Source organism: Elephantulus edwardii, unplaced genomic scaffold, assembly GCF_000299155.1.
Source record: "Elephantulus edwardii isolate Elephantulus edwardi_28Jun2011 unplaced genomic scaffold, EleEdw1.0 scaffold00049, whole genome shotgun sequence".
Lineage (NCBI taxonomy): Eukaryota > Metazoa > Chordata > Mammalia > Macroscelidea > Macroscelididae > Elephantulus > Elephantulus edwardii.
In genome coordinates, this window is record NW_006399799.1 from 17,423,470 (window position 1) to 17,441,537 (window position 18,068).

General features: G+C 45.1%; 1 protein-coding gene across 1 annotated transcript in view; it reads left to right on the top strand.

The window, feature by feature from the left end:
• The window catches only part of SZT2 (seizure threshold 2 homolog (mouse)), a 54,943-nt gene that overhangs the window by 8,180 nt on the left and 28,695 nt on the right, over positions 1-18,068 (top strand). Inside the window, exons 8-28 of the mRNA XM_006886620.1 lie at positions 9,566-9,776; positions 10,293-10,463; positions 10,893-11,127; positions 11,329-11,458; positions 12,165-12,307; positions 12,558-12,710; positions 12,849-12,963; positions 13,163-13,380; positions 13,479-13,694; positions 14,151-14,229; positions 14,478-14,572; positions 14,849-15,017; positions 15,226-15,340; positions 15,451-15,564; positions 15,775-15,945; positions 16,093-16,187; positions 16,367-16,478; positions 16,581-16,745; positions 16,839-17,043; positions 17,359-17,474; positions 17,609-17,855. Coding sequence (XP_006886682.1) covers positions 9,566-9,776; positions 10,293-10,463; positions 10,893-11,127; positions 11,329-11,458; positions 12,165-12,307; positions 12,558-12,710; positions 12,849-12,963; positions 13,163-13,380; positions 13,479-13,694; positions 14,151-14,229; positions 14,478-14,572; positions 14,849-15,017; positions 15,226-15,340; positions 15,451-15,564; positions 15,775-15,945; positions 16,093-16,187; positions 16,367-16,478; positions 16,581-16,745; positions 16,839-17,043; positions 17,359-17,474; positions 17,609-17,855 — 3,275 coding nt within the window. The remainder of the gene's footprint in view (positions 1-9,565; positions 9,777-10,292; positions 10,464-10,892; positions 11,128-11,328; positions 11,459-12,164; positions 12,308-12,557; positions 12,711-12,848; positions 12,964-13,162; positions 13,381-13,478; positions 13,695-14,150; positions 14,230-14,477; positions 14,573-14,848; positions 15,018-15,225; positions 15,341-15,450; positions 15,565-15,774; positions 15,946-16,092; positions 16,188-16,366; positions 16,479-16,580; positions 16,746-16,838; positions 17,044-17,358; positions 17,475-17,608; positions 17,856-18,068) is intronic.

Sequence of the window (18,068 nt, forward strand, 5' to 3'; positions counted from 1 at the left end):
TCCCCACGTGTACAAGGAAATCCAGTGAATACCACTATCATTCAAATATATGCACCAACAACCAGAGCCAAAGAGTAGGAAATAGAAGATTTCTACCAACTTCTGCAGTCAGAAATCCATCAAACGTGCAATCAAGATGCATTAATAATAATGGGTGACTGGAATGTAGAAGTTGGATATAGGGAAGAATAAATAGTTGGAAAACATGGACTTGGTGACAAGAAATGAGGCTGAAGATGGAATGATAGAATTTGGTACAATCAGTGATTTATTCATTATAAATACCTTTTATAAGAAGCATACGTGTAGACTATACACATGGATTTCACCTGATGGTGTGCACAGAAATCAGATAGATTACATCTATGGAAAGAATCGCTAGAAAAGCTCAGTATCAGCTTTGAAAACTAGGCCAGATGTTGATTATGGAACAGACCATCAACTACTCGTATGCAAGTTCAAAGTAAAGCTAAAGAAGGTTCAAATAAAATCAAATCCACAGGAATCAAAATTTGACCTTGAGTCTCTCCCACCTGGACTTCAAAAGCGTCTGAGGAACAGGTTTGAGCCTTGAACACTAATGAGTGAAGACCGAATGAGCTGTGGGAGGGTATCAAGAATATATCGTCCAGGAGGAATGCAAAAGGTCACATTTACAGAGACAGAGGAAAAAGAAAAGACCAAGATGAATGTCAGAAGAAACTCTGAATATTGCAGTAGAGTTCCAAAAAGCCAAAGCAAAGAGGGGAAATAAAAAAATTAAGGAGCTGAACAGAAGATTTCAAAGGGGAGCACATGAACACAAAGTAAATATTATAATGAAATGTGCAAAGAGCTAGAGTCAAAAAAATCAAAAGGGCCAAACTCATTCAGCATTTCTTAAGCTGAAGGAACTTAAGAACAAATTCAAGCCTCGAGTTGTAAACTTAAGGATGCTTTGGGCAGAATATTAAATGATCCAACAAACATTAAAATAAGATGGAAGGACTATACAGAGTCACTATACTGAAAAGAACTGGCTGACACATAAGAATTTCATGAAACAACATATGATTAAGAGCCTGTGGTAATGAAGGAGGAAGTTCAAGCTGCTCTAAATGAATTGGCAAAAAACAAGCCCCCCAAAATTGACAGCATACCAATTGGCATATTTAAACGATCAGAACTGTCCTATATGCACTCACCAACTTGTGCCAAGATATCCGCGCAACTGACTGGAAGAGACCCATATTTGTTTCCATTCCAAAAAGTGACTCAACGGTATGTGGACATTATTGAACAATATTATTGATACCACATGCAAGCAAGACTCTGCTGAAAATTACCCAGAAACAACTGGAACAGTACATCAGTAGAGAATTGCCAGAAGTGCAGGCTGGGTTTAGAAGAGGTCATGGCTCGAGGGATATAATAGCCAATGTTAAATGGATCTTGGCTGAAAGCAGAGTACCAGAAAAATGTCTTGTGTTTCATTGACTATGCAAAAGCATTTGACTGTGTGGATCATAACAGACTGTGGCTAACTCTGAGAAAAATGGGAATATCAGAACACTTGATTGTGCTTATACAAAACCTGTACTTGGACCAGGAAGCAGTCATCAGAACAGAGCAAGGAAACACTGCATGGTTCAAAATCAGGAAAGGTGTATGCCAGGGATGCATCCTATCTCCATATCTTTTCAATCTTTATGTGTAACAGATCACCCAGGAGGCTGGGCTCTATGAGGAGGGATGTGGCCTAAGGATTGGGGGGTGGGGGTGGGGATTAATCCACAACCTTGCTTACTGAAATGGAGGAAGACCTGAGGCATTTGCTGCAGAAGGTCAAGGACTGCAGACTTCAATATGGATTGAAACTCAATGTCAAGAAAACAAAGATTCTCACCACTGGGCCAATTGGCAGCATAGTGATAGACGGACGGTGAAGAGATTAAGATTATTAGCAGCTTCAGCTTGCTTGGCTCCACAATCAACACTCTTGATATCAGCACCCAAGAAATTTAAAAACCAGTTGCTTTGGGAAAATCTGCTGTCAGGGACTTCAGAGTACTGAAGAGCAGCAATGTCAGTGTAGAGACCAAGGTGCACCTGATTGAGGCCATAGTCTTCACAATTACTTGCTCTGCATCAGAAATCTGGACAGTAACTAAGGATGATAGAATAAGAATTGATGCCTTTGAGCTATGGTCCTGGATAAAAGTACTGAATATACCATTACCTGCCAAGAGAACAAACAGCTTCATCCTGGAGAGGAAACCAGACTGCTCCTTGGAGGTAAGGATTTTGAAAGTCCTTCTGACATATTTTGGGCATGTTGCAAGGAGAGGCCAGTCCCTGGAAAGGGGCATCATGCTTGGAAGGGTAGAGGGACAGCATAAGAGAGGAAGACCCTGGATGAGATGGATTAACTCAGTGACTGGGGATATCGTGGTAGGTGTGTCAAAAATAGATTGGCACACGATAGAGCAGGGTTCAGAGCTGTTTTATATAGGGTCACTATGAGTCACAAGCAACTCAACAGCACATAACAACAATAACATGGGAGGATTAAATGTTCATATTGATTCTACTTATAAAGAGAGTAAAAAAAAAATTGGTTAAAATGGTTAACCACATGGTTATGTTTGTGTCAAATAAAATAGCACAGATGGTTAAATACTTGACTAGTAACGGAAAAGATTGTTGTTTCAAACCATTTGGTGATTCCTTGAAGACAAACCTGGTGATTTGCTTTTGAAAGGTCACAGCCTTGAATATCATCTGACACATTTCTGCTCTGCACACATGGGTTTCTATGATTTGGAATTCAACTTGATGACAGTTAGTTGGAATCAGTTAACTGCAACAAACAACAAGATACAGAGGGTAAGGGAGGAGGAGAAGTTAAGGATGCTTCCAGCTATTTAACTTGAATGATTACTGGATATCAGTCGGAGCAAACAGAAAGAAGCAATTGAGATGGAGAAAAGTGATGAATTCAGGTTTGTGAGTGTTGTTTGGATCAACATAGCATAACTGTTAAGAATATTACCTTTGGAGTTAGATGTGACTGGTCTGAATCCTAACTCCGCTTATTTTTTAGGTGAAATGTACCTAAAATGTACCTTTCAGATTGGATTCATTTGCAAATGGAGATTATCACTGAGTAAGATAATACATTTAAAGCAGTGAGGGTAGTATATAATTACTTAGTAAAATGGCTGTAGCTCATAACATTTAGCGGTTGAATATATGAATCTTATACTCTGGAGAAAGCATTAAATTAGAGAGAAATAGAGATTCAGGAGAAGAAAGTCCCAGAAAAGTCCTGGGGAACACTTTTTTTTTTTTCTTTAAAGGGAAGAGACTCCAGCAAAGAATGAAGGGAATCAGACAAGAACCAGCAAATCCTACTGTCAGGAAGAGTCAGTATTTAAAGGAGTAACTAGTGTAATATGCAACAGAAAATCAAGCAAATGAGGAATAATAAGTACCCTATGGGTTTGGTGATTAGATCATGAGGCTTTTTTTAGAGCTTTTGAACAGGTGATTATTTTGAAAATAATTATAGTGGACAGAAGAGAAAGGAGCAGAGACAAATGTTGACATAAGACGCTTAACTGTTTAAATCAAGTGTAGAATGAGATAAAGAATGATAGTTAGCATAAGTCCAGGGTTGGAGAAAAGATATTTGGGGGTTTTTTGTGTTTGTTTTTTTTTTAACTTAAGACTAAGCATATACCTAAAGCACCAGAGTAGCACAGAGTTAGACATTAAAGGAAAGAAAAGAAATGCCTGCTGGAGTGGCATTGACGGGGGGCTGGAGCTCAAGAAGAGTGATTGAGGGACTCTTGGAGCAGAAGAGTATTATTTCTTCTTTGAGACTAGAAGGACAAAAGTGAAGATGTGGACAAAGTCTGGCAAGCCCCTCATATTTCTCTCTGAAGTTCCAGATGAAGATGAGTCTTATTAAGAGAAGGAAACCAGAGTTAGAAAACTAGAGCAGTAGATAACCATGGTAGGCAGCCATGAAGGACTAGCTGGGTTGGAGCATGTCTTTGTTACTCTCTGCTTTCTATTGTGGTAAAACAGGTAGAACAAAAGGTTTACCATTTTAAACAGCATTGTCTAGTTTACCCTCTTACACTGCCATCACCACCATCATCTACTTCCAAAAAAATGTTCATCATCCCAAACAAATTCAGTAACCCTTTAATAGTACTTCCCTCTCCCCCTCCCTCAAGTCCTAGTAATCACTAATAGATTTTCATCTCATTATAATTGCCTATTCTAGATACTTCACACAAATGGGATCTTAAACATATTTTCTTTTTGTGACTGACTTTATTTAATACTATATAATGTTTTCAAGGTTCATCCAAGACTAAATAGTATTTCATTGTGTGTATGTAACACATACTTTTATCCATTCATCTCTTGGGAAACAAAACCTGGGTTGTTTCCACCTTCTGTCATTTGAGTCTTGTTTGTTTTAATGTGGTAGTGTTGCGGCAGAAAAGTGAGATTTAAACACGCAGCCCATATTGGAGATTAACAAACCTTTTATTATGCACGAGTTGGGAATGTCAGCTATTGCCCAAACCATTCCAACCCTGAGGAGAGGCAAAGCTGGGCTTTTTTATACAATTGTGAGATATAGGAGGATGTGCAGAGTTACACAAAGTTTGTTACAGTGAGTGGTCTTGCCAGTGTTTCAGTTCTTTGTTCTTTGAGGCTTGGGAAGTTGATTGAGGGGAGTCTAGGCATCGAGCTAGATGTAGGATGTCATCGGGGAGTGGTAACCAAGCTGGGTCAGCATGAACTAAATCATAAATCTTAACAAAATATATCATTGAGGTGTATATTCTCAGAACAAGACTATTTAAGTGGATTCCTTATTATTAACATAAACTGCTATTACTAAATAACTTTTTTATTACTGTAAGCGTTTGCTAGCTACTACAATACCAGTCTCCATTTTGGCTCTACTAGCCAGGTGTCTTAACTGTCTAGTATTGCTATAACAGAAATACCACAAGTGGTTGGCTTTCACAAATTGAAACATATTTTCCCACTGTTTAGGATGCTAACAGCTGAATTCATATACTGCTGAATTGTAGGGGAAGGCTCTCTTTTTGGTGCTCAGCAAAGGTCCTTGACCCTCTTTAGAATCTGTCCTTTGGTGATCTTCATGTGGTATGACATCCATCTTCCCTCATTTCTGCACTTTTCTGTACCAAATATGCTTGCTTTTCAGATCAGAGATATAGAACCCACCCTATACTGATATTATCCCTGTTCCCAAATGGGATTATATCCACAAGCATGTTGTTAGATTCTGTTGAGTTGATTATGACTCACTGTGACCATAGGAACAAAAAGATCTACACCTTGCCTTGTCCTGCGCCTCCATCACTCTCTCCAGTATGCTCAAGCCCATTGTTACATTCACTGTCTCAATCCATCTCGTTGAGGGTCTTCCTCTCTTTCACTGACCTACCTTACCCAGTGTGTTATCTTTTTGCAAGACTGGACCCTCCTTGCCTCTAAGGAACACCCTCGTTGCACTTAGTCCAAGACAGACTTACTTGTTCTTTTTGCAGACCATGGACTATTCAGTGCCCTTCATCAGCACCACAGCTCAGTCTTCTTATTTGCTGTCTAACTTGTAAGATGCATATGAAACAATTGGAAATGCCATAGCTTGAATCCATGGTTCACTTTACTCTTCAAATCTTTAAGCCTTTATCCTTCCTCCTCAGCAGTTGGGTAAGTTCTTGACAACAGATGTACTCAGTACAACACATCTTTTGATTTCTTTACTGCTGCTACCATGGATGTGGATTGTGGGTCCAAATAAAATATAATTGTTGACAACTTCAGCCTTTTCTCCATCTGTCATGATGTTGCCTATTGGTCCAGCAGAGAGGATTTTTGTTTTCTTGGTATTGAGATGCATCTATACTGAAGACTGTAGTCTGATCTTTTTCAGTAAGTGATTCAATTCTTCTTGACTTTCTGCAAGCAAGGCTGTGCCATCTGCATAATGAAGGTGGTTAATGAGTCTTCTTCCAATTCTGACACCACATTCTTCTTCATATTACCCAGCTTCTTGAATGATTTGCCCAGTATTAAGATTAAATAGATACCGAGAAAGAATACAACCCTAGTAGACTTCCTGTCTGATTTTAAACCATGCACATATGGGTTAGGAATTATAGTGCATATTTTAGGGGACACTCAAATCCATAACTCCAAATATAAGGATTGTGATCTTATGTGAGATTTTGAAGTAGAAACAGAAAAAATAATTAAGGGAGAATGATGCTTCTTGAAGTGCTTGAAAATAGAGTGTAGGCCAAGTTTTTTTGTCAGGACACTAGGGAGAGACGTTGGAAGAGCAGAGGGGTCCAAGGACTGGCAGGCTTTGTGAGGTCAGAGAGCAGCAGGAAGAGGAGGAGGGTGAAAGGAAGCCAAAGAGAAAGGTTGTTTGTAATCTGTAGGATGTAGCAGTTTGAGATTGGGCAGATTAAACTCAGTAAATCTCTCTTTACTCACTTTCCCTTTAATGTTATGTAAAGTTGGTCTCACTTTGAACCAGCTCCTATTCATAATACTTTTATCACCACAGTTATCCTGCTGCAAATTCAGCTTTTAAATGATTTAAAATGCTTCAATCTTTTCTTGCACTAACTTAAACCCACTGCTGTTGATTCTATCCTGGCTCATAGAGCAACCCTCTAGTACAGAGTAGAACTGCCCATAGTTTCCAAGGCTGTAAGTCTTTATGAAAGCAGACTGTCACATCTTTCTCCCATGGAGAGGCTGGAGGGTTTGAACTGTTGAATGCTTAATGACTGCACTACCAAAGTGCTAAACTCTTGTCTCCCAGTGGCTTTTTTTATTCATAGTGACGCTATAGGACAGAGTATAGCTGCCTGATAGGGTTTCACAGGCTATAAATCTTGTTTTGTTACTCTTACTGGTTTTTGTTCAATCATTCATAAACATTTTTTATAACAACAGTTATAATAGACTGGTGCCATGTATTAAAACATCTCATCAGATTCCCACTCTACCTCACCTTTCCCTTCACCCTACCTATCCATCAACTAATCCGCTGACCTGATATTTGCCCCTTGTCCCCTTGTCCCCTTCCTCCTTCTTCCTTTCTCCTCCTCCTCCTCCCCATTCAGTCAGTTGTGCATGTCCTGTTCCAAATTGTTAATTGCAATACATATGTTGTCTATTCACCCATTCATTCCAGGTTGATCTTACCTTCCCCTAATCCATTACAGTGTCCATTGTCCGTTCTGTTTCTGCTTTCCTCATCCCCTCCCCATAGCCCTCAAATTGTTATAAAAACGATCTTATTAAGTGTTTGTTCTTTTGAACAATGGCTGAGTTATTTTATCCAGCATAATATCCTCTACACTTGTCCATATTGTGTAGAATGTCGTGAGTTGTTCATTGTATTTTAATTCAGCATAGTTTTCTATTTATGAATCCTATTTATAATTATCAGACTTTTTCTTGTTGAGGTCCTATAATATTTTATACATTTTAATTATGAGTCCCTTATTAGAGATGTCATTGCCAAATATTTTTTCCCATTCGTGGGCTTTCTCTTTACCCTTTTGGAGGAGTTTTTGAATGCACACTAGGATTTGATTTTTAGAAAGTGCCATTCATCTATTTTATCCTGTTCTGCTTGTGCATTTTTGTTTACATTTCAAAGTCTACTCATGCCACTAGGGCTTCTAAATTTGTTCCTTGTTTTTTTTTATTTTTGCTAATGATCTTTATTGTTGTTGTTTATTGCCGTTGAGTCAAGCACAACTCATATCGACCCTATGAACAAAAGGCCTGAAGCCTTTTTATATCTATCATCGTTTCTCAAAGTTCATAGAGTTTCCAGAGGCATGCTGTTTAGGAAGTGGATGCCACTCCTGCTTCCAAATGATCTGTTACAGGTTTTGGTTTTACTCTGAGGTCCCTGATCCATGTAGAATTGATTTCTTTGTGGGTATGAGATGTGGATCTTGTTTCTATTTTCTGGCTATACCAGCATCATTTGTTAAAGTGTCATTTCCCCAGTTATTGAATTTTGTCTCCTTGTCAAATATCATTTGACTGTAGATAAATGAGTTGATTTTGGGGTTCTCAATTCTGTTCCATTAGTCTGTGTATCTGTCATTGTACTAGTACCATGCTATTTTGATTACTACGGTTGTGTAGTAGGTTTTGAGATTAGGGAGTGCAATGTAAGGCTATACATTTTTATAAAAGTAGTGTCATCTTCATTCCACTGAGAAGTTGATGGACTCACACCACTATTCTTGAGGTCCACATCTAAGCATTTTTTTAATTAATTTTAATGAAAGTTTACAGAGACTTAGGGTTTCCATTCATTCATTGTTACACTTTTCCCTGTCAACCTTCTTCCCCCCAATTCACTCTTCTCCTTGAAAAGTAAAAGAAAAACTCATTGTCATGCAACCCCTCCGCCAAGTCCACTCCACTATGCAGCCTTCATTCTGGACTCCTGTCATGACAATAATACCTAATCAAATATCCCCTCTAAACTGTTCCCTCCCTCATCTGTTTCAATGCAGTATACATCATTCCTCCCCTCCTTCTCTGTCTTCCCTCAACCTGATGTCAATCCCCTTTTACAACAATGGCCATATGCAGTATTTGTCCTTTTGTGACTGAGATATTTCACTCAGCATAATGTCCTCCAGGGTCACCCATTTTGCATGATATTTCACGAGTTCCTTGTTTTTCAATGCTGCATAGTATTCCGTTGTGTGAATATACCAGAGCTGCTCTGTTCATTCGTTTGTTGATGGGCACTTGAGTTGTTTCCAGCTCCTTGCTATTGCGAACCAAGCCGCAATAAACATGGGTGTGCATATATATGTGTGGGTGGCATTTATGGTTTTTATAAATTTGTAAATTTTTTTTCCCATTTATAAATTCCCAGTAGTGGAGTTACTGGGTCAAATGGTATTTCTGTTTGCAACTTTTTGAGAAAGTGCCATACAGCCAGCCTTCCAGCTGCAGTGCTGGAAATGCTTCTAGCTGGAAGTTGTCTGAATCCAGATGTGGCATCTTGGTACTCATAAGTGTAGGTCACAGGACCAACAGCACTGACATCACCAGAGAATCTGTTAGAAATATAAAAACCCATGTCCCACCTGACCAACTAACTACATGTTAACAAAATTCCAGATATGTGATATAGACACCAAAGCTTGTGAAGCACCTTGTTAGATACTGAAGTCTCTTGGGATGATGAAGCTTATTAACAGTTGTCAAAATCTGTAGGGAAAAATTAGTATTTGGTATTGAAAAAGCAGAGGAAGCAGAAAATGGTGTGACCAAATGGCATGGGCTTCATTCAGACAGAAGGGCCCAAAGAAGGAAGAGCAGCGTTATGTAGCTGGGAGGATACTGGTTCACTTCCTACTCTGTGATCCAAGGGATGGGAGCAGCTAAACAACCCAGTCCCTTCCTTTCCTGTCTACTTCTATACCTCTCTCAGAGCTAAGTTTCCAGGTGCTTGCTTTTTTTTTTTTTTCAGGTGGGAGGAGTTTACTCTTACGACTGTAGTTTTGGCCATGTGCCCAATGTGGAATTGATGAAGTTCATCGCAATGGCAACATTTGGCTCCTACCTCTCTACTTGTCCTGAGCCAGAGCCAGGCAACCTCGGTCTGACTGTCTACCACCGGGCATTCCTTCTCTATTCCTTTCTCCGCAGTGGGGAAGCCTTGAACCCTGAATATTACTGTGGTGAGAGGCAAGGATGGGCTGGATGTGGGATGGCAAAGAACATAGAATGTGCCCCAGAGATTATATAGGAATTGGCTAGGGTTTGGGTCTGTGCAGAAATGAGAGTATAAATAACTTGTTGTTGAGTACCGCTGAGTTAGAACTGACCTATAGCTGACCCTCCAGTGGGTTTTCAGAGGCAGTAAATTACATGAGAGGAGATCCCATGGTTTTCCCTGCAGTGCAGCTGGTAGTTTTAAAGCATGTGCCTTAGCATTGACAGCACACCTCCTTACCACTAGGCTGCCAGAACTCCCTCAAGAATAATTGTTGTTGTTGTTTGCCTCTGAGTCAGAACCAACTCATAGCTGACCCTCTACTGGGTTTTCAGAAGCAGTTAGTTAATTGCACAGGAGAAGATTTCTCATTGGTTGTTCTCACACTGTTATTTCATCATTTAATATAGTCCCCTCCTCCCACATATCTGTCAGCTGAAAAATAAACAGCCTTCTTTTTCTCATCTTCACTGGTCTTTAGGCTCTCAGCATCGCCTGTTTAATGAGCACCTGGTCTCTGCAAGCAGCAACCCTGCCTTGGCCCTGCGCCGGAAGAAGCACACTGAGAAGGAGGTACTAGCCGACTTGGTCAGCACTGTGTCTGTGCGGCTCCGAGAGGGCTACAGTGTTCGAGAGGTCACGCTGGCCAAAGGTAAGGGTCTCTCACAAGTCACCAAGAATTTTGTGTGTGGAGAACCTGCTGAACAAAGAATGGAGTCACACATGGACCACATGGGAAAGAGTGTCTCCATTGAAGGGCCCTGCTTGCCATACAAGACACATCACCACTGAGTTGCCCTTAAGGTGGAGGTCCCTTAGCACTTAGCCTCCCAATTCTATTTCCTCCTCACCTGGTGTCAGTCAGCCAGGGGTAGTATGGTGTCCTGTTTCCAGATTACTCCTTCCCACTTCTGTTTGTATCAGTTAGCAGAGTCTAGTCCTGAACTCTGTAGAACCATGTTTGGAACCTTTGGCCAAGCTAGAGTACCACGAGATAGAGGGAGGTTTTGGCCAGGACTCAGTCTCAGGCCTGGAGTCCTGTGTCTTCTTCCCCTAATCGGCACTCCTGTTACCCCTGAAGGAGGCTCCCAGTTGGAAGTGAAGCTGGTGCTGCTATGGAAACATAACATGCGCATTGAGTATGTGGCTATAGCACCCTGGCCCTTGGAGCCTGAGGGCCCTCGAGCAACACGGGTGGAAGTGACCATGGAAGGGGGCTATGACATTCTGCACGATGTGTCCTGTGCCCTGAGGCAGCCCATTCGCTCATTGTATCGCACCCACGTGATCCGCCGCTTCTGGAATACACTGCAGAGGTGGGTGAGGGCACCCCTCATTGAGTGATGCCCATATTTGTTTGGAGGAACAGATTTATGCAGCTTGGAGCTGAGGAGAGTCACTAACCACACCAAGCTGGGGCCAGTGTTCCATATTTCTTTGAGCTTTGAGAAGATTGGGGTGCCCTTTCTGTACTTGCCAGAGTCTGGCATGGCTCAGGGTTGCCCCTTGTTGTACAGCATTAACCAGACAGACCAGATGCTGGCCCACCTTCAGTCCTTCTCCTCGGTGCCAGAACATTTCACACTTCCTGACAGCACCAAGAGCGGAGTGCCGCTCTTCTACATCCCTCCTGGCTCCACTACTCCGGTGAGTGGCTCTGGTTCCCATTGTCCCCATGGCTTCCTGCACACACTAGGCTTGGCACACCATTTGGGCCCCAGGACCACCTTGTGTTTCCTTCCATCCCAAGTCTTGGGCACCCAAACCGGAACACTTAAACATTATCAGCCTTGTGAGCATCTGTCCTTGCTGCTCCCAAGCCCCTGTGAGAGGATCTGGAGAGAGAGGCAGGTATCATAGGTATCAGAAGTAAAGACTTAGAGGCTACCTGGATTATGAAATCCTGGTGAACCGCAAGCTTTTTCACCCCTTCCTCCTTGGTCCACTTTGGCCTCTCTCACCACTTCCTTCACCTGTTGCCAGCGACTGTCTACTGGGCTGTGGACTCCTAAAGACTGGCTTCTCTTTTTCTTGTGCTTTCCCCAAACTCAATCCACTTACTCAGCTGCTAGCCTGTCACTGACATAAAGTGGTTTATGCTGGTGTGCAGTGACATGACAAATTCCTGGCATCACTGAACAGGTTTTTTAAAGGGTTTCACGGTCTGTCACTGATCTAGTCATTATACTGGAGGCAACATTTTGCTTCTGTCCTAGGTTGGATTGTAGGTTCTTTCAGATCTAAGCAATGGCCATTGACAGCCCCTGCCCTCATCAGGGTCTGCCTGAGGCTCTGAAGGACGTGCCTTGTTTTTCCATGGTTACTCCTCTAGGACTGTCCTTCCTATTCCTAGGTGCTGTCCCTCCAGCATAGTGGTTCTGACTCATCACATGCCCAGTTTGCTGCATACTGGAAGCCAGTGCTGTCCATGGATGCGAATTCCTGGCAGCGTTGGCTGCACATGCATCGCCTGGTACTTATTCTGGAGCACGATACGTGAGTATCCTCTTTGGGCTATAATTGGAATAGAGGAGGAGGGCACAGGAAATGATGAGAATGGGAAACAGGAAAAGGCAGAGCTGATAAGCCCTTGTTAGACCTTAGTCTAAGAAAAGCTATAGTTCTTTCATAGTCTTCTGCTCATTAGCACCAGTAGCCTCAGGGGGGACCTACAGAGACCTCATAGTCTGTTCTTGTCCAAGACTAAGGCTAGAGAAGCCTGACTTTAGCCTGCACCCCTCCCCAGACCAATCCCCAAGCACTTGCACACGCCAGGCAGCAATGGACGCTACAGCACTGTACAGTGCAGGATCTCCCATTCCTCGCTGACCTCTCTGCTTCGGGACTGGAGCAGCTTTGTACTAGTAGAAGGCTATTCTTATGTCAAGCTGCTTTCCAGGTAGGCAAAGTGAAGACCCCTCATTGTTCTGCCACTTTATCCCATCCCCTTCCTCTAACCCCAGACACCACCCCTACTTCCTCAAAAACCAATGAATTCTTAACTTAAGGATGCTTACTGGCTCCCACTTCTCCCCAGCGCCCCAGACCAGCCCCCCTCTTCCTTCTACATGGTCCGCATCATTTCCAAGGCCCCATGCATGGTTCTGCGCCTGGGTTTTCCCATTGGCACATCAGCGCAGGCACGACACAAGGTAGGCTGAACCCTGTCTCAGTCTTGAACCAAGGAGCGTAGACTACCTTCCTCTCCACCACCTGTAGGGCCAGGTCTAGTAGAATGAGGAACCCCCAGACCAAATAAAACTTGGAGGTGAGAAGTCTCACCTTTCTATGTGCCCCTTCTCCCAGACTGTGCAAAAGATTGGAGAGAATCTGATTCCATTTTTCTCACAGATTGTGTCAGACTTGCAGGAAGAGATCCTGCAGTTACGTTTTCCCCACCGAGTACAAAGCAAAGAGCCAACACCTAAGGTGAAACGAAAAGGGCTGGGGTGCTTTGGTGGGGGCACCTCTCCCTCCAAGTCACCACCCACGCTGGGGCCACAGCAGGCCCTTTCTGACCGGCCCTGCCTTGTGGTCCTGCATAAGCCACTGGACAAGCTACTCATCAGGTTGGTAGAGGATGGGAATGAGGCCTGAGAGCACATGGAGGGTTGTAGCTTAGCTGTCTGTAAACAGAGATCAATTGATGAGTTGCCCTATTTCTCAGGTATGAGAAGCTACCACTGGACTACCGGGCACCTTTCTTGCTGACACTGGAGCCACCAGGGCCACTGCCCTTGGTGTCGGGCCGTTCAGCCTCTTCCAGCCTAGCTTCACTGTCCCGCTACCTCTACCATCAGCGCTGGGTCTGGAGTGTCCCATCAGGGCTGGCCCCTGCCCTGCCCCTCAGCGCCATCGCCCAGCTGCTCTCCGTCCTTACTGAGTACGTCACCTGAACCTGCCAGGCAACTTTGGATACAGAGAGAGTGTGTGTGTAGACTCTGGCAAAGAACACTTCCTTCCACTGTCTGAGCACTCATCTCTTTGCTACTGCGGTTGTGCCATGTATTCGACACAGAGCTGTGCATGCTGCTGCCCTTCCCTCCTGCCCATCCCCTAACCTCTTTATTATGTTGCTATGTGCACTTGTCTCAGAAACAACCCATAGCTGACCTTCTAGTTTTCAGAGGCCATAAATCACATGGGAGGAGATTGGCTATCTTTCTGTCACAGCTGATGATAGCACCAGTCCTTACTACTAAGCCACCAGAGCTCCCTAGATCAGTGAAAGTCTAGGCTGCTTGCTAGCAGACGTGAAGGGCAGTCTGTATTCTAATGGGTCTCCCCTTCACTTCCCCCATCTCATCCCATCTCTGCCTCTACCCCTTTGGGGCTTCAGAGTTCGCCTGTCTGAAGGGTTCCACTTCGCCTGCAGCGGGGAAGGAATCATCAACATGGTCCTGGAGCTTCCAATTCAGGTATGTGCCATTTCCTCTAACACTTCCCCACTGAGACCTGTAATAATCCCATGAGCGCTCACCTCTGAGCTGAGTTGGGACTATTGGAGATTCTACCTCACAGGCACTATGTGGCCAGAGAACTCAAGGCCTGAGGCCAATCACAGGACCATATGACAAGGAGATTAAAGTCTTAGGAGCCAGGGCATGATCATCCCAGATCTCTGCATTGACTGGAGTTTATTCAAGATCTCTCATCTTACCCATAGAACCGACTACCTGGGCAGGCTGCCACTGAGGAGAAACACACATGTGTTGTCCAGTATATCCTCTTCCCCCCGCACTCTACCTCCACCAAAGACAGGTGAGAGCTGATCCCTTCCCGAGCCCTGTCTCTCCAGAATTCGTCTTCTCTCCACTGTCCTCCTTATCCTAAATTCTGTCTCCCATATCCTAAGATTATCTTGGTCCCAGAATCAAAGGAAGTTGCTGATATTAGATGTTCCTTGGGCCAACAATGTCACACTCTGGCTGCATTCTCTGCCTGCCTCCCATCCGTCCCTCTTGGGGCTAACTTTCTGCCATGAGCATGTAGATTGGACTCTCTTCTGCCCCAAGCTCAGAGACTTTCCTCCTGTAGTTTCTCAACAGATGATGACAATGATGTGGAGGTGGAGGCTCTGGAAGGAGACTCAGAGCTCAATCTAGTCACAGAGGTCTGGGTGGAACCACAGTGTGGGTACGTGGGACCTGGCCCAGAAAGCTGGAAGCACCTCCAGGACTTGACGTATCCTGAGATTCCTCAGGCTGTGAGTGACCACAAAACACTGCACTACCCCCTAACAGATTGGAGTGTCTTCTCCTTTGAAGTACCACACACATTCTGTGGGTGTCCTTGGGCCTCTGCATGTCTGTATTCTGAATATCTGTTGACTGCATGAGCTTTCCTTGAAACTGAGGTCTGGGCCCTCTGGGCTAGGTAGGGGTGAGTCCTGACCTCTGGTGTTTACCTCTTAGCTGCACCCCAGGGATGCTGCTTGCATAGGCTCCATGCTGAGCTTTGAATACCTGATACAGCTGTGCCAGAGCAAGGAATGGAGTCCTCTACCCCCAGAGCCAAGGCTTTCTGACGGTCAGTGTGAACGGAGGCCCACTGGGTGGGGCATGGAGGTAAGGAGGGAGGGGGCAGCCACAGCAGCTAAGCCTGGTCTGAATACATGTCCTAGCCTCTTTCCCTCCTAGGGTTGAGCCAGGAAGGGGACACCTGTGTTCATGAGATCCCTTTCCATTTTGACCTGATGGGATTGTTACCACAATGTCAACAACTCCAGATGTTCTTCCTTCTCCTTTGCCGAGGTGGGTAAGCTTTATGCCCACTCATCTCGTGCTTGGTGGGCCAGCATGCCTGGGACAGTTAGAGAACAGATGAGTCAGTAGATGAACAAGTGAGTGATGGGAAAAGAGAAAGCAGAGAGGCTGGAGAGGTGAGGCATTGCTGGTGAGGGCTAAGCCGGGGCAGTGGGCAGCAGAAGGCTCTTGGTGCTGAGCAGAGTGTGTGTCGGGCAGAGCCAGAGGGTGTCCCTCCCGCCGAGGGGCCCTGTCCCGCCAACGACATGGTGCTGTGCCTGCTGCACAGCTGCCTGGGCCAGGAGCTGAGTGACCGGGAGATCCCACTGACCACCACTGACCAGGCTGCCTTCTTGAGTGAAGTGCTGCAGAGGACCGGCCATGATTCAGGTGAGCTTATGCCCACCTCTTTTCTAATAGCCGACTCTGGTCTAGCCCCTTTCCCCAGCCTACAGTGGTTTCTGCCTTTGGATTTTGCCCTGCCTCTCTTGTGACCCTGCCCTTATCCACTATCTCCACCCCTTTCGTTCACTGTAGGTCCAGAGGGTCTGACAGTGGAGGGCCATGGAATCCCCCAAGATCAAGCGGTCAGCAGTGCCTTGACCACTGAGCCCTCAGCGTTCCCCTTTCTGGTCAGTACTCTTTCTTCTGGAGCCCTTTTTGTACCACCCTTGTTACTAAATGCCTACTGTCATTTCCCTTTGTTCTGCAGCTTTCAAGGTGTAACTAATGTTAGACTTCAGAGTGGAGGAGAAGGTGGGGGTTGAATGTTCTTTTATCAACCGCTTTGAGTTTCTGTCTCTTCTTGCAGAGTCTAACTTCTGAGCCTCTCATCCCTACCCAGCCCCTTCAGTGGCGCTGCTATGCAAGACTTGTGAACCCTCAGCATGTATTTCTGACTTTTCTCCCAGCTGCGTTCTCAGGTACCAGTTGCTCACCTCCCTTGCTAACTCTCTCGGTTGCAAACTCTTAAAAAGGCTCTCACTGGCCCACAAGATGGCTCTGATATATGTCCCTCTTTTCAGATGTCCAGCATCTGGCAGCCTACGGCCTGACGGGACCTTCTCAAGAGGATACAAAGCCTAAGTTTGGAGATTGGAGTGGGGCCTCCAGCCTCAAAGACCTGGGCGGAACTGAGGTCAAGACTACAAAGCCACAGGTTCCCATCCTCAGTGTAACCCCAGCCAGTGGTAAGGCTGCCGAATCTTTTAAACTGGTGAAGCAGGAGTGGAAATAGGGAACCCGTAGAAGGCCCGAGACCATGTAACACCTCTTGCCCACAGACAATGTGCAGAATCAAGGAGAGCTAAGCCCACCCTTCCGACGGGACTTACAAGTTTATACTGGACGTCAAGCTCCCCAAAACGAGGGTGCAGATGGGCCTCGAACTCGATGTCCTGTCTACATCTATAGCTGTTCCTTGGAAGCACTGAGGGAACAGATGGTTGGTATACAACCCCCTCAGTTACCTCGAGACCTCATCTTCCGGTGAGTGCCCTTCATGTTGACTTATGTTGACCCTTAACCATAGCTCCTGGCTAAGGCTTAGCTACACACTAATGGGTCTGAGCAGACAGGTTGACTTTTATTGGCAGGAACTCAGCTTTGTAGCTGATTTCTTAACATATTCTTAGCTTCTTAACATGTCCTGTTGAGCATTTGTAGGCGAATCAGTTGAACTTGCTTGCCCCTGAGTCCATTTGTCAATGATCTGTGGATTAAGCATCTGTATGTGGGTGGATGATGGGTCCCAGCTATCAGTTAGAGGAGTTGGCCAGGCTATATTTTCCCTCCCATGCCTAGGACTCAATTCCTCGACCACTCCTCCCCATCCTCAGCCTGGGTGGAGCCCAGGTACAAAGAAGCTGCTAACCACTGTGCCTTGCTGCAGGAGCATGCGCAGCGATGCTATGTCCGAGGTGAGCCGGAAGACCATGGGAGGGGGCTTCAGGGAGGAGTGGGGCCCCGGGAGGAAAGACAAAGGGATTGTAGGGATGGGGACTAGACAGGCTCTTCCAGATCTTGATCCTGATTGCCCCTCCTGCTCTTCCAGGGCTCTTCCGGAGCTTACAGCAAGCACAGAGCGTGAACTGCCAAGACTTGCTCACAGCAGTGGATGCCTGTGAGGAGCTGCTTCAAGAAATAGACATCACCCCCTTTCTGCTCACGCTGTGTGGCCACACTTGGGGTTTGCCTCTCGCACCCCCAAGCCCTGGTCCTCTCAGTCCTGGGCCCTTCAGCAGCAGCATTGAGGAGGGCCCTGAACCTCGGGAGCGAGCCGTCTTAGCTTCTGAGTCCAGGTTAGGATTGTACTGGAATGACGTGAAAAGGGATATCCCTGTATCCAGTCACCTTCCCGTCGAGGGGGAGGCGGTGTAAGACAATGCTGAAGCACCAGAGAACAGCAGTGCTGTCACAGCTTCTTGGCTCCCACTCAGGCAGCTCTCTCCTCCTTGCATGGGAAGCCATCTCCCGCCAGGATCTGCCTCCTCCCCCTGTCTGGGTTTTAAGTA